This window comes from Macaca thibetana, chromosome 2 (assembly GCF_024542745.1).
Source record: "Macaca thibetana thibetana isolate TM-01 chromosome 2, ASM2454274v1, whole genome shotgun sequence".
Classification (NCBI taxonomy): domain Eukaryota; kingdom Metazoa; phylum Chordata; class Mammalia; order Primates; family Cercopithecidae; genus Macaca; species Macaca thibetana.
The window spans coordinates 14,455,120-14,470,053 of record NC_065579.1 but is presented as its reverse complement, the minus strand read 5'-3'; the positions used below and the strand labels follow the sequence as shown (position 1 = coordinate 14,470,053).

At 36.9% G+C, this 14,934-nt stretch overlaps 1 protein-coding gene across 27 annotated transcripts in view; it reads right to left on the bottom strand.

Moving 5' to 3' along the window:
* Positions 1 to 14,934, bottom strand: part of CLASP2 (cytoplasmic linker associated protein 2) — a 222,363-nt gene that overhangs the window by 196,347 nt on the left and 11,082 nt on the right. For all 27 annotated transcript variants that reach the window (XM_050779319.1, XM_050779320.1, XM_050779327.1 and 24 more), the window contains exon 2: positions 4,438 to 4,516. In XM_050779319.1, the coding sequence (XP_050635276.1) occupies positions 4,438 to 4,516 (79 nt within the window). The remainder of the gene's footprint in view (positions 1 to 4,437; positions 4,517 to 14,934) is intronic.

The window sequence follows — 14,934 nt, the reverse complement described above, 5'->3', positions numbered from 1 at the left end:
GCTAATAATTTAAACAAGAAATTCATACTGTTTTTGCACTGGATCGCCTTTTAACACATGCTACCCTGGAGTCAAACAGAACAAGATTGTATTCCTAACTCTATCAGTTATTAATTACAAAACAGAAAATTCCCTGAACTTCAAAGTTTCCTTGTCTGTAAAATATGGAAGGCTGACAGAACTATACCTCACATGACTAGTGAAAGGATGAAGTAAAACAAGGAAAAAGCACCTGTGCCAAGCCCATGATCATTATCATTTAATATGATGAATATTCAACAAATATTTATGGGGTATCCAGAACAGAATTTTTCACTCAATAGGCTCTCCATATGAATGTGTTAAACAAATGAATCAATCTATCACAGACTGGAATTTGGACAATGACACACAGAAGAAGGCTGAAACATAACTCTTAGTATTTTTTTTTCTTTTAGCATCGTACAAGATGCAAACCATTCTATAAAAGTGATAACCGGGTAGCCTATTTTTGTTTTCCTTCTACAGTAACATTTTGGGATAAAACTGTTTAAAATTTTAAAACAGTTTACAAAATTTGTAAGATATGAGATCTTTTACTGAATCAGTTATAAAACCAGGGCTGGTGATCAATATTAAATGTAAATTATATATTTTTTGTTTGAAAATTATATTTTCCCACAATATATGTGGTCACAAAAGGAAACTAAAATATTTTCTATTATTAATACATGCATATATATAGATTATATATTTAAGAATTACATTAATAGAGCTTATACTCTTTTTGGAACTGTATCTAAAACTGAAAATGAATCTCAATTTTCCTAAAACACTTCTCACTTTTAACATAAAAGAATATTAAAAATACCTGTAATGATAACTAATAACCCAAGTGCACCAAAACTAAACATTATCTCTCAAATCAAGTTATATATATCTGCAGTTAGATTACCAAAAAACCTTCCAGACATAATCCAATTCAACTCCGTCCTTTTAAAGAAAGACTCCTAAAGTGATCTGGCTAAGTTCTGTAAGAGAGATAAAACCAAAAAGCTAACCCTGGGACTCTTACTCCAGTTCCATACCTTTCTAAGAGCATACAGGTATGCTGCCTATCTTGCAAAGCTATTCTACAAATTAGAAATGAAGTCAGGATAATCTTTCATGTATGAAAAGTAGTAAAAGGGTAAAAGGCAAATGGACAAAAATGGGTAAAAAGTAGGCATTCAATTAATGATAGCAAAGCTGTAATAAAATTTTCCTATTATACCACACTGTATATTATCCTAAAGTAATAACAAGTTCAAGTTTCATTAAGGACAATGATGAGCACTTATGATTCAAAGTGAAAACAATACTAACAGTAAATGCACAGGGATAACTAGAAAGAATAGGAGATTAGAAAAAAAAAATTATACATATATAAGAGTGTATGAACACGTGCCATCTAGTTGCACAAACACAAATGAAAAACACTAACCAACAAAAGCAAGTTAATGTTATTAAGTATTTAACTGTATAAGAATCACAGAGTAAAGAAAAATTCAACATAGGGTGAGGTTAACCTGCAAATTCCTGAGATTCTCAAATCTGAAGTACATTTTTAGAAGGGAAAGAAAGGACCATGGAGAAGAGGTGAAGATTTCAAAAAGAAATAAGGGCACAGCAGAGGCATAAACAAGTTCAGCTACGCCTAGAAAGAGTGAGCAAGTTTCTGATTAGCTTAAAGTGGAGACAAAGTACTTGCTAAAGATTACAAAGAAAAAGTCTACTGAGAAGGAGAAGGAACATATATGGTAAAAGACAGCTTTAGAGAAGTAAGTTCTGAAAGCAGGACAGTGTTGGGAGTCAAACTACAATTCCGGTCCCAATATTCCCATTGCCTCAATCTGAGTGTAGTCAGGACATAAAACCCCATGTGGTACTCCTGGTGTCTGAAAAATAAGTGAGATACATAATACCTAGAACTACCCTTAAGTCTAAATTTTCTCTGTAGCAATTAAGAATAGGGAGCTACTACAGGGCAAGAGTCACAAACACAAATGTTTACATCCAAGAAGACACAGGAAATGCTGATACTTAGCCAGTTTAAGAAGTGCAGTATTCCAACCTTACCATATTATACCTAACTTTCTCAGTTACAAAGAGACAAGAGGATTTTGGGGGTGGAGGAGGTTTTATGAATGGGAAAGATCATTAACTAGACATGAGAGCAACTACAAAGCAACTTCTGATCAGGGTTCCTACATTAGGCAATTTCTTGAGACAAGCTAGAAATACGAATTTTCATGTAAAACTTCTCAATTTTAAACACTGATTCAAAATATTTCAAGAAAATGTAGCCTTGGCATGGTGGTTCACACCTGTGATCCCAGCTACTCAGGAGGCTGAGGTGGGAGGATCGCTTGAGTGTTGAGGAGGCTGAGGCTGCGGTGAGCCACGATCATACAACTGCACCCCAGCCTGGGTGACAGAGCAAGATCCCATCTCAAAAAAGAAAAAAGAAGGAAAGGAAAGAAAATAAAGAGACAGACAGGGACAGCGAGAGAGAGAGAGACAGAAAGAAAGAAAACATAAACAAGTAAAATGCTTGTAGAGCAGTTTTCAATATCTACCATAGTTTTTGTGTGTGTGTGTGTGTGTGTGTGTGTGTGTGTGTGTGTTTTTTTTTTTTTAAAGAGACAAGAGGTTCACTCTGCTGCCCAGGGCATGGTGGTGCAATCTTAGTTCAATGTAACCTTGAACTCCTGGGTCCAACCTCCCATCTCAGCCTCCAGAGTAGCTAGGACTACAGGCACACACCACTAAGCCTGCTGATTTATTTATTTATTTATTTTGGTAAAAATATGGTCTCACTCTATTGCCTAGGCTGGTCTCAAACTCCTGGCCTCAAGCAATCCTCCTACCTCAGCCTCCTAAAGTGTTGGAATTACAGGTGTGAGCCAGTGAGTCCCTGGGCCTACTATAGAGTTGTAAGTGGAGACTAACAGTAAAAAAAAAAAAAAAATTTCAGAAAATATTAACACAAAGGATGAAGTGGAACCTGGTGTTGATTAAAACTAAATAATAAAGATAGAAAACCCCATCAGATGCTTCTGTTGAAAAGATAACTAGAAAATAAAAGAAAAAACTGATAAAGAAGGGTAAGTAGCATACCAAACATGAAGAAAAAAGTTAACCAAACATATCAGAAAGTACATGTGATGATATACTGATATTAGGAAGCATTAACTTAATCCACAAAAGAAAATCCCTGGCCAGGTATGGTGGTTCATGCCTATAATGCTAACACTTCGGGAGGCCGAGGTGAGAGGACTGCTTGAGCCCAGGAATTCACCTTGAGCCGAGGTGAGAGGACTGCTTGAGCATGGGCAACATAGCAACACCCCATCTCTATTTTAAAATACAAAAGAAAAAAGCAAAGAAAATCACTAATATCTGAGGCTACCCTTCTATATGCTATATAATGCTGCTATATAATAGGATCAAATCCACTTATAACATACTCTAAAGGTACATGAAGGTCATTCGGGTTTAGAAAATAAGTCAGAGCCAACTCTGTAATCCTAATAACTATACAAAGAGCATTATCCTACCATACGTACTGTACTACAAACACATTGTAAGTAAGTGCTATTCAAAGTATGATCAACAGCCTAGGATCAATCTACAGACTGTCTATGATAAGGACATTTAGAGTACTTAGAAAATGTTTTTGAAGCAATTTGATCAAAGAAATTTTGTTTGTTGCATCTAACGATAAAAAATTGAGCCTTGTTTTTTTTTTTCCTTTAATTTTGCTGTAATTTATTTTTCTTATATTTTATAAAATATTGGTCTGCAACATGCTGGCAATGAAGAAACTGATCGTTCCCCACAAATAGTCTGAAACATGGCACTGTAAGTTATATTACAAATTTTGGCATTTCACAAAACAGTAAAAGATCCAGTAAAAAAATTTTCTTTTCTTTTTTTTTTTTTTTTTTGCCTCAAAGGTGATTTAAGTAAGTTTAAAACCTTGTCTCTGGGTAAACTGAAATGCTAAGTAGCAGATCTCTGGGTTACATAAAATCACTTTTTTTTTTTTCTGAGACAGAGTCTTGCTCTGTCACCCAGGCTGGAATGCAGTGGCACGATCTCAGCTCACTGCAACCTCCACCTCCTGGGTTCAAGCGATTCTCCTGCCTCAGCCTCCCAAGTAGCCAGGATTACAGGCACATGCCACCATGCCCAGCTAATTTTTGTATTTTTAGTAGAGATGGGGTTATGCCATGTTGGCCAGGCTGGTCTTGAACTTCTGACCTGTGGCGATCCACCCGCCTCAGCCTCCCAAAGTGCTGGGATTACAGAAATTACATTTTTTAATTTACAGAGAACTATTTCTGCTAAACAAAAACTAAGGAAAAAAGTCATCATGTCAAATCTTATTTAGAATTGTAAATAAAGTTAACTTACCCATTGCTACATAGGATTTAAAGTGTGTTGATAATTTGTCCACAAAGGCACTTAAGATTTCCAATCCCATTAATGATACCTACGATAAAAAGGGATTTTAATGAATATAAATTACTGATGCATACTTTAATATCAGCATATAATTTTTGACATATAAAAGATCTTCATAAATATATTACATTTTTAAAAAATGAGATTTAAGTATTCAAGGGTAAACAGTCATGAGGTTGGAGCACTCTAATCTCAAATGGTTCAACAATAAAAACAACAATAATAATGTGTAAATAGGAAGATCGCGATAAAGCGTATTTGGTACAATGTTAACTGGTAAATTAGACGAAGTTACACAGGAGTTTACTGACTCTACAGTCATGCATCACTTAATGACAGGGATAAATTCTAGCAAACGTATTATTAGGTAATTTTGTTATTGTGCAAACATCAGAGTGCACTTACACAAACCTAGGTAGTATATAGCCTACTACAAACCTACATGGTATATGCTATTGCTTCTAGGCTACTACCTGTACAGTACGTTACTGTGCAAAATACTGTAGGCAACTGTTAACATAACGGTATTTGTGTATCTAAACATAAAAAAGGTGATGCAAGCACAATATTGCAACAACTATGACGTCACCAGGCAGTAGGAATTTTTCAGCTCCATTATATCTTATGGGACCACCAATGTATATACAGTCCATCACCGACCACAATGTTGTTATGTGGTATGCATAACTATATTTGTAACTTTGAAATGTTTCCTAAATGAAACAGTTAAAAATGAAGAGCCTCTTTAATTACAGAGGAATTTCATCTTCTGTCTGGGATGTAGAAACTAGAAAGAACATCTCTCTCATTCTAACAAGAAAAAGCCTACTGGGTCTACAAAATCCTAACTGCTCTTGAATCCATCAGAAAGCTAAGGCTGGAGAATAACCAACTAACCTGAAATCTAAACATGGGACACAGCCAGTAGGTCACATGTGACAGGACAGGAGGAAAAGGAACCCATGATGTAACTGAGTAAGAAGAAGTCAGTTATACTTTACAAAACTATTTACAACTGAGTGTGGGTTAGCATGAAAATACAATCCCTACTAGCCACAGACACAAGGAGAATTCATACCCACTTACAGGCTCTAGTTCACATCTACTTTCAAGCTCTTTCTCCACAAACCTCCACTGGACACTCTTAAGACTAAGGGCTGAGCAGGATACTGGAAAGGCACAAAGGCACCTAGTACCCTTGTCCTGTAAAAAACAAAAATTTGAAGCTAAGAAATAAAAGTTTGATGCTCCTCAGTGAAGGCTATGAAACACTGTTACTCCTAAGGCACAGGTAGAACTCAACGCTGTTAAGGAGAGGAAAAAGATAAAAAGCCTCCACCCCAGAGGAAGGAGCAGAAAAACATCCTGGGGCCCATATAGTTGGGGAGAGCCATGGTCTTTATAAAGCCTTACCCCAAGACTCAGGACAAAAAGCTTCCTAAGACTGAAGCTGGACCAGAAAAACAAAGAATGACCCTGTTTCCCCCAACCAGACCGGCAAGCATGAAATAAGAAGCAACAGCAGTCTACCAGTGGGGAAGGGGCAAGAACACAAAGAAGAATCCTCTATGAAGCACAAGAAAATAGGGAAAACCTAAAGTGCAGAGTTGAGTAGAAACTTGAGGAAAACCCTTCATAAAATTAACCAAGTGACAAAAAAATGTGAAGCAAATATGAACTAAAGTAACTATAGCAATCATAACATCGAAACCTAACTCAACTCCTGACTAGACTGACTGCACAGCTCTACACTATATATAAGCTTAGCAGAAAAAAGGCATGTCACTTCCAGGCATAAGTACTATTTAACTTAGTCTTTTTTTTTTTTTTTTTTTTTGAGACGGAGTCTCGCTCTGTCGCCCAGCCCAGGCTGGAGTGCAGTGGCGCGATCTCGGCTCACTGCAAGCTCCGCCTCCCGGGTTCACGCCATTCTCCTGCCTCAGCCTCCCGAGTAGCTGGGACTACAGGCGCCCACAACCGCGCCCGGCTAGTTTTTTGTATTTTTTTAGTAGAGACGGGGTTTCACCGTAGTCTCGATCTCCTGACCTTGTGATCCGCCCGCCTCGGCCTCCCAAAGTGCTGGGATTACAGGCGTGAGCCACTGCGCCCGGCCTTAACTTAGTCTTAAACATCTCAAACACTGTCCAGTTTTCAACCATACATTATGAGACAGACAAAAAAGCAAGGAGGGATACAAACCAATATCAAGAATAAAGCATGGAACAAAATACATAGATAATCTGAAAGCTGGAATTATCAGAGCATTTAAATAACTGTGATTAATGTAGTAAGTGTTCTAGTTAAAAGAACAACATGCATGAAAAAAAGGAATTTCAGCAGAGAGATGAAAACTTAAAGGCAGACTCAAAATGCAAATAATTTTTTAAATGCATTAAAAGGAAGGCAAAAGTGATTAAGATGCCTCTGATGGGTTCATCAAAAGATTTGACACAGAAAAGGAAAGAATCAGGGAATATGAAAATACGTTAATACAAATTACTCAATTTGAAATACAAAAAGGAACAAAAAGGGAAGGGGAGAGACAAAGCATTCAAGAGCAGTGAGATAATATCAAATTGTCCAACTTAATGTCATAGGAATTCTAGAAGAGAGAACAAGGTAGAAGAAATACTTGGAGGGAAAATGGCCAAGAATATAGTAAAAATAATGAAAGGCATCAAACCATACATCTAAGAGTCTCAGAGAACCCTCAAACAGAAAATTCCAAAAAACACCAAGACACATCCTATTCAAACTGTTAAAACTAAAAGAAAGAAAAATCTTAAAGTCAATGAGAAAAAACAAAAGGACATTAAATACACAAGTACAGAAGACTTCCGGCCAAAAAGTATGAGAGTAAGGAGACAATGGAATGACACTGTTACAGTACAGCAGTCCCCCCTTATCTGTTTAAGTAATACATCCCAAGACCCCAGTGGATACCGGAAACCACAGACAGTACTGAGTCCTATATATAATTTTTCCCACAAATATATACCTATGATAAAGTTTAATTTATAAATTAGGCACAGTAAAAGAGTAACAACAACAATAAAGTATAATAACCATAACAATATACTATAACAAAAGTTATGTAAGTGTGTTTTGTCTCTCTTAAAATATTATATTGTACTTACCTGTTTTGGGACTACAACTGACCACAGGTAAGTGAAACCGTAGAAAGCAAAACCATGGATTATTGTACTACCAAAAGAAAAAAAAAAGAATGCTGTCGCTTCAGAATTCTATACCTAGTTAAAATAAAAGGTATTTTAAAACTAAAGGAGAAATAAAAAGTTTTTCAAACAAACAAAATCTGATAGAATTCATTACAAGAGACCTGTATCACAAGAAATGTTAAGGGAAAATCTTCGAGGAAAAAAATACACGACAGCAGACAAAAACTTAGATCTACACTAAGAAATAACAGGAAATAGTTGAAATTAAAATAAATATTTAAAACCTTAAAAATAAGCTGGGGACAGTGGCTCGTGCCTATAACCCCAGCACTTTGGGAGGCCGGAAGATCACCTGAGGTCAGGAGTTCGAGACCAGCCTGGCCAACATGGCAAAACCCCATCTCTACTAAAAATACAAAAATTAGCTGGGTGTGGTGGCACATAACTGTAATCCCAGCTACCCAGCTGAGGCACGAGAATCATTTGAACTTGGAAGGCAGAGGCTACAGTAAGCTGAGATTGTGCCACTGCACTCCAGCCTGGCAACAAATCAAGACACTGTCTCAAACAAACAAAAAAACCTTTAAAATACATAAAATATATGTATTTAATTACTCTAAAAACTAACTGACACTCTAAAACAAATACTAGGTATATTGAGTTTAGTAAAGTCATGAGATAAAAGGTCACTATAAAAAAATCAATTGTGGGCCAGGCGTGGTGGCTCATGCCTGTAATCCCAGCACTTTGGGAGGGTGAGGCAGGCAGATCACCTGAGGTCAGGAGTTTGAGACCAGCCTGACCAACATGGTAAAACTCTGTCTCTACTAAAAAATACAAAAAAATTAGTCAGGTGTGGTAGCGGGTGCCTGTAATCTCAGCTACTAGGGAGGCTGAGGCAGGAGAATCACTTGAACCTGGGAGGCAGAGGTTACAGTGAGCTGAGATCGTGCTATTGCACTCTAGCCTGGGTGACAAGAGTGAAACTCCGTCTCAAAAAAAAAAATCAACTGTATCCATATATACCAGCACTCAACAATCGGGAATTTTCAAAATACTGTATCATTTACAAAACTAACAGCAATCACAAAATACTTAGATATAATTCTAACAATTAAGTCCAAGATCTACATGTTGAAATCACAAAATGCTAATGAAAGTGATCGAAGAAGAGCTAAATAAATGGATATATATATATACCAAATTCATGAATTGGACAAGTTAATATTATAAAGATTTGAAACCCCACAAATTGTTCTTGTGTGAATGCAATCCCAATAAAAATTCCAGTAGAATTTGATGCAGAAATTGACAAGCTGATCCTGAAATGTATATAGAAAGGTAAATGAATTATAACACTCATATCAATATTGAATAAGAAAAATGAAGTTGAAGTGCAATTATCTGATTCGAAGACTTAATATAAACCTATAGTAATCAAGACAATGTGGGGGCTGTGCACAGAGGCACATTCCTGTAATCCCAGTACTTCTGGAAGCTGAGACAAGAGGATCGCTGGAGACCTGCCTGGGCAACATAGTGAGACCCTGTCCCTAAAAAACATTTTAAAAGTAGCTGGCCATGGTGGCACAGGCACGTAATACCAGTTACTCAAGAGGCTGAAGCAGGAGGATCACTGGAGCCCAAAAGTTTGAAGCTGTAGTGACCTATGAATGTACTACTGCACTCCAACCTGGGTAACAAAGTAATACCCTGTCTCAAAAGAACAAACAAATATATAGATGAATGAAACAGAAGAGGGAGTAGGAAAATAGACATACACATATATAGTCAATTGATATCCAACAACTGTGCAAAGGCAATTCAATGAAGGAAAGAAATATACTTTTTCAATAAATGGTGATGTTACAATTGGATATCCATATGCAAAATAAAAAATGAGCCTCAACCTATACATCACATAATTTACAAAAATCAACTCAAAAATGTATCAGACATAAACATAAAACCTAAAACTATAAAACTACTAGAAGAAAACACAGGAGAAAATCTTTACACCTGGAGTACACAAATAATTCTTAGAGACAACATGAAAAGAAACATAAAAGAAAAAAACATAAAAGATTCTTGAAGACAACATAAAATTTTAAAAATTGATGAAGCAGACTTCACTAAGAACTTCTGCTTGTTAAAAGACATGGCTAAGAAAATGAAAAATCCAGGCACAGATTAAGAGAAAATATTTTCAAAATACTTATCTGATAGCCAACTGGGTTCACTGTAGAATTTAACAAGCCTATTCTAAAATTCATATGAAAATTCAAGGGGCCCAGAATTGTCAAAACAAGCTTGAAAAAGTTGGAAGACTCAAATTTCCCAATTTCAAAACATCCTACAAAGCTTCTGTAATCAAGACAGTGTGACAATGGCACAAGGAGAAAAATATAAATTAATGAAATAGAACTCAGAGTCCAGAAATAAACCATATATTTTTATGGGCAACTGATTTTCAACAAGGGTGTCAAGACCATTCAATGGGGAATGATTCAACATATGGTACTAGGACAACTGGATGAATGTGGACCACTACCTCACACCATACATAAAAATTAACTCAAAATGAATCATAAACCTAAATGTGAGAGCTAAAACTCCATAGCTATTAGAAGAAAACATGGGGTAAATCATTGTGACACTGGCCATGGTTTCTTAGACAGGACATAAAAAGCATAAACAACAAATAAAGAAAGAATTAGAGTTTATCAAAACGAAAAACACCTAGTCTTCAAAAAAACACCATGAAGAAAGTGAAAAGACAACCAACAGAATAGGGGAAAATATTTGTAAAACATATATCTGATAAGGGACTTGTATCCATAAGAACTTTTACAACTTAATAGTAAAAGGACAAATAATCCATTTTTTAAAATGAGCAAACAGAAAAGAATAGAAAGTCTGGAAATACACTCACATGAATATAGTCAAATGATCTCTCACAAAAAAGCAAAGGCAGTATCATGAAGAAAAGATTTTCAACAAATGGTATTCCAACAATTGAGATCCACATGCAAAAAAATTAATCTAGACAGAGACCTTACGTCCTTCCCCAAAAATTAACTCAAAGGATCATAAAACTAAACGTAAAATAAAAAACTCCTAGAAAATAACATAAGAAAAAATCTAACTGACCTTGGTGTGGCAATGTCTTTCTAGATATGATACCAAAGGCATGGTCCATGAAAGAAATAACTGTTAAGCTGGACTTCACTAAAATTAAAAACTTTTGTTCTATGAAAGATGTCTAGAGAATGAGAAAACAAGCCACAGACTGGGAGAAAATATTTGCAAAATACACATCTGATAAAAGACTGTAATGCAAAATATACAAAGAACTCTTAAAACTCAACAAGAAAATAAACAATTCAAAAACAGGGCAAAAGATCCAAACAGTGCCTCACCAAAAAAGATGTAAGATACATAAACAGCAAATAAGCACATGAAGAGATTCTCAACATCATATGTCATTAGGAATTGCAAATAAAATTACGATACCACTACACACCTATTAAAATGGCCATAACCCAATTCACCTACAACACTAAGTGTTGACAAAGGTAGGGAGAGAGAGGAACTCTCATTCACCACTGGTGGGAATGCAAAATGGTACAGTTATTTTGGCAGTTTCTTATAAAGCTAAATATACTCTCCCCCATATGATCCAGTGATCATTCATGTTCCTTGGTATTTAGCCAAAGGAGTTGAAAACTAATGTCCACAAAACACCTACAAACTCAAATTTTTTGTTTTTGTTTTTTGTAGAGATAGGGTTTCACCACGTTGACCAAGCTGGTCTTCAACTCCTGGACACAAGCGATCCACCCGCCTTGGCCTCCCAAAGGGCTGGGATTACAGGCATGCGCCACCATGACCAGCCCACACTCATGTTTAAAGCAACTTTAGGCCGGGCGCGGTGGCTCAAGCCTGTAATCCCAGCACTTTGGGAGGCCGAGACGGGTGGATCACGAGGTCAGGAGATCGAGACCATCCTGGCGAACACGGTGAAACCCCGTCTCTACTAAAAAATACAAAAAACTAGCTGGGCGAGATGGCGGGCGCCTGTAATCCCAGTTACTTGGGAGGCTGAGGCAGGAGAATGGCATAAACCCCGGAGGCGGAGCTTGCAGTGAGCTGAGATCCGGCCACTGCACTCCAGCCCGGGCGACAGAGTGAGACTCCGTCTCAAAAAAAAAAAAAAAAAAAAAAGCAACTTTATTCACAGTTAGCAAAACTTGGAAGCAACCAAGATGTCCCTGAGTAGCAGAATGGATAAATATGTAGTACATTCAGACAATGGAATCGTATTCAGCACTAAAAGGAAATGAGCTATCAAGGCATGAATAAGACATGAAAGAACCTTAAATGTATGCTACTAAGTAAAAGAAGTTAGCCTGAAAAGGCTTCATACTGTTGGAGTCAAACTATATGACATTTGGAAAAGGCAAAACTATGGAGATGGTAAAAGGATTGCCAGGTATTGGGGGAAAGAGGAAGTTTTAGGCAGAGCACAGAGGATTTTCAGGGCAATAAAACTATTCTGCATAATACTATAATGTTAGGTACATTTATCAAAACCTATAGCACGTACAATACTTAGAGTGAACCCTAATGTAAACTGTGGACCTTGAGTGATGATGTGTGAATGTAGGCTCATCAATTATAACAAATGTATCACTCTGGTAGGGAATGCTGCCAGTGGAGGAGGCTGTGCATTATGCGGAAGCAGAGGGATATATGAGAAATCTGTCTCTCTTACTCAATTTTACTGTGAACCTAAAACTGCTCTAAAAAAATAAAACCTATTAAAAAACAAAAATGAGCAAAGAACTTGAATAGGCATTTCTCCAAATAAGATATACGAATGGCAGTCAGGCACAGTGGCTCACGCCTGTAATCCCAGCACTTTGAGAGGCCAAAGTGGGTGGATCACCTGAGGTCAGGAGATTGAGACCATCCTGGCTAACCCGGTGAAACCCGTCTCTACTAAAAATATCAAAAATTAGCTGGGCATGGTGGCATGCACCTGTAGTCCCAGCTACTTGGGAGGCTGAAGCAGGAGCAGAGAGATTGGAACCCTTATATGCTGCTGGTGGTAATGTAAAATGGTGCAGCCATTGAAGAAAACAGTTTGGCAGTTCCTTCTAAAGCTAAACATAAATTTACCACATGGCCCAGGAATTCCACTCTTAGGTATATACCCAAAGGAAGTGAACTCAAACAGATATAGCCATGTGTACCTGTACATCAATGTTCACTGCAGCATTATTCACAATATAGTCAAAGGTGGAAACAGCCCACATGTCCATCAACTGATGCACAGATAAACAAAACGTGGTATATGCATACAATAGAATTTTACTCAGCCATAAATAGGAATGGCTGATACATGCTATAACATAGATTAACCTTGAAAATATCTCAATTCAATGAAGCTAGTCACAAGAGGCTACATGTTATATGGTTCAATTTATAAGAAATGTCTACAATAGGCAAATCTATAAAGATAAGTAGAATAGTGGTAGCTTAGGACTAGGTTGGGGTGGGTATGGAGGGTGGGATAATAGCTAAAGGGTATAGAGTTCTTTTGGAGGTGATGAAAACGTTTTAAAATTTACTGTCGTGATGGTTGCGCAAACCTGTAGCTATTAGAAAATCAATGTAATATACACTTCAAATGAGTGAATTATATAGAATGAGATATCAATAGAGCTGTTAAACAAAATTGAAAATCCAAAATAGACTCAACTACACATACATGAGCCAAGCAGTTATCTCAAAAAGCAGGAAAAATGTGTACTCTTAAGAATATACTTAGGAATCTATCCCCAAGATATACAAGTAAAATTATGAAAAGACATGCAAAAATTATTCACTACAAGAGACTGGAAACTATCCAAACATTCATCAATATGGGACAGATTCAATAAACCATGGTCTATCCACACTACAGGATACTATGACACTTTAAAAATAAAAATGAAGACTACCCTAATTCTGCTATGCAACAATCTTCACAATATACTGTTAAGTGAAAAAAGCAAAGTTGGGAGAAGTATGTATATCAAAAAAAGGGGAATTAAATAGATATAGACAGACATAAATGTTTAAAAAAAAAACGATGGCTGGGTGCGGTGGTGCATGCATGTAATCCCAGAACTTTGGGAGGTCAAGGTAGGAGCATCACTTGAGCCCAGGAGTTTGATACCAGCCTGCACAACATGGCAAGACCCCATCTCTACAAGACATAAAAAATTAGGCATGGTGGCATGCGCCTGTGGTCCCAGTTGCTAGGGAGGCTGAAGTGAGAGGATCACCTGAGCCTGGGACATCAAGTCTGCAGAAAGTCATGATGGTGCCACCGCACTCTAACCTGGGCAACAGAGTGAGATCCTGTCCCAAAAAACAAACAAAAAACATACACAGACACAATGATGGAAAATAAAATTTTAACGGTGAGAACAGGATACAAGGAACAGAGAGAGAAACTAGAGTTCTTTGAAGACACCTTCTTTTAGCAACAACTATTTTATTTCATTTTCAATGAAAAACAACTATTTTATTTCATTTCATTTCATTTTCAATGAAATAAAATAAATGAATCTAAATTTACATCGAGTTAGTAGCATAACCACAAAAAAGACTATTTCCAAGTGACTTGAAACACAGTAATTTGGCCCTATCTTGTCAATGGGATATATCCTAGAGACAAAAACAAAACTGAAAAATACAGCTAATGGTCTTTATAAATCTTCTTGTTGTTGACAGAAAAAAGATACAGATAGAAGACAGAAGTAAAAACTGTAGTCTTAAATCTGAATTAGAAATATCAGTATGAACTCATGATATATTTTTCTTTAAAATTAAAATAAAATCTAGGTCATGTGTAGCGGCTTATGCCTGTAATCCCAGTACTTTGGGATGCTGAGACGGGAGGACTGCTTGAGCCTAGGAGTTCAAGACCAGCCTGGGCAACACAGGGAGATCCTACCTCTAGAAAAAAAATGTTTTAAGTTAGTTGGGCATGGTGGTGTGCACCTGTAGTCCCAGCTACTTGGGAGGCTGAGGTAAGAGGATTGCTTGAGCCCAGGAGGTTGAGGCTGCAGTGAGTTGTGTTTGTGCCACTGCACTCCAGACTAGGCAACAGACAGAGAGACTCTGTCTCAAAACATAAAAATAAAAATTAACCAAATAAAATAAGATCTAATTCTGTCCACTGAAAGAAATCTAGAAACAATGACCAAACAAGGAC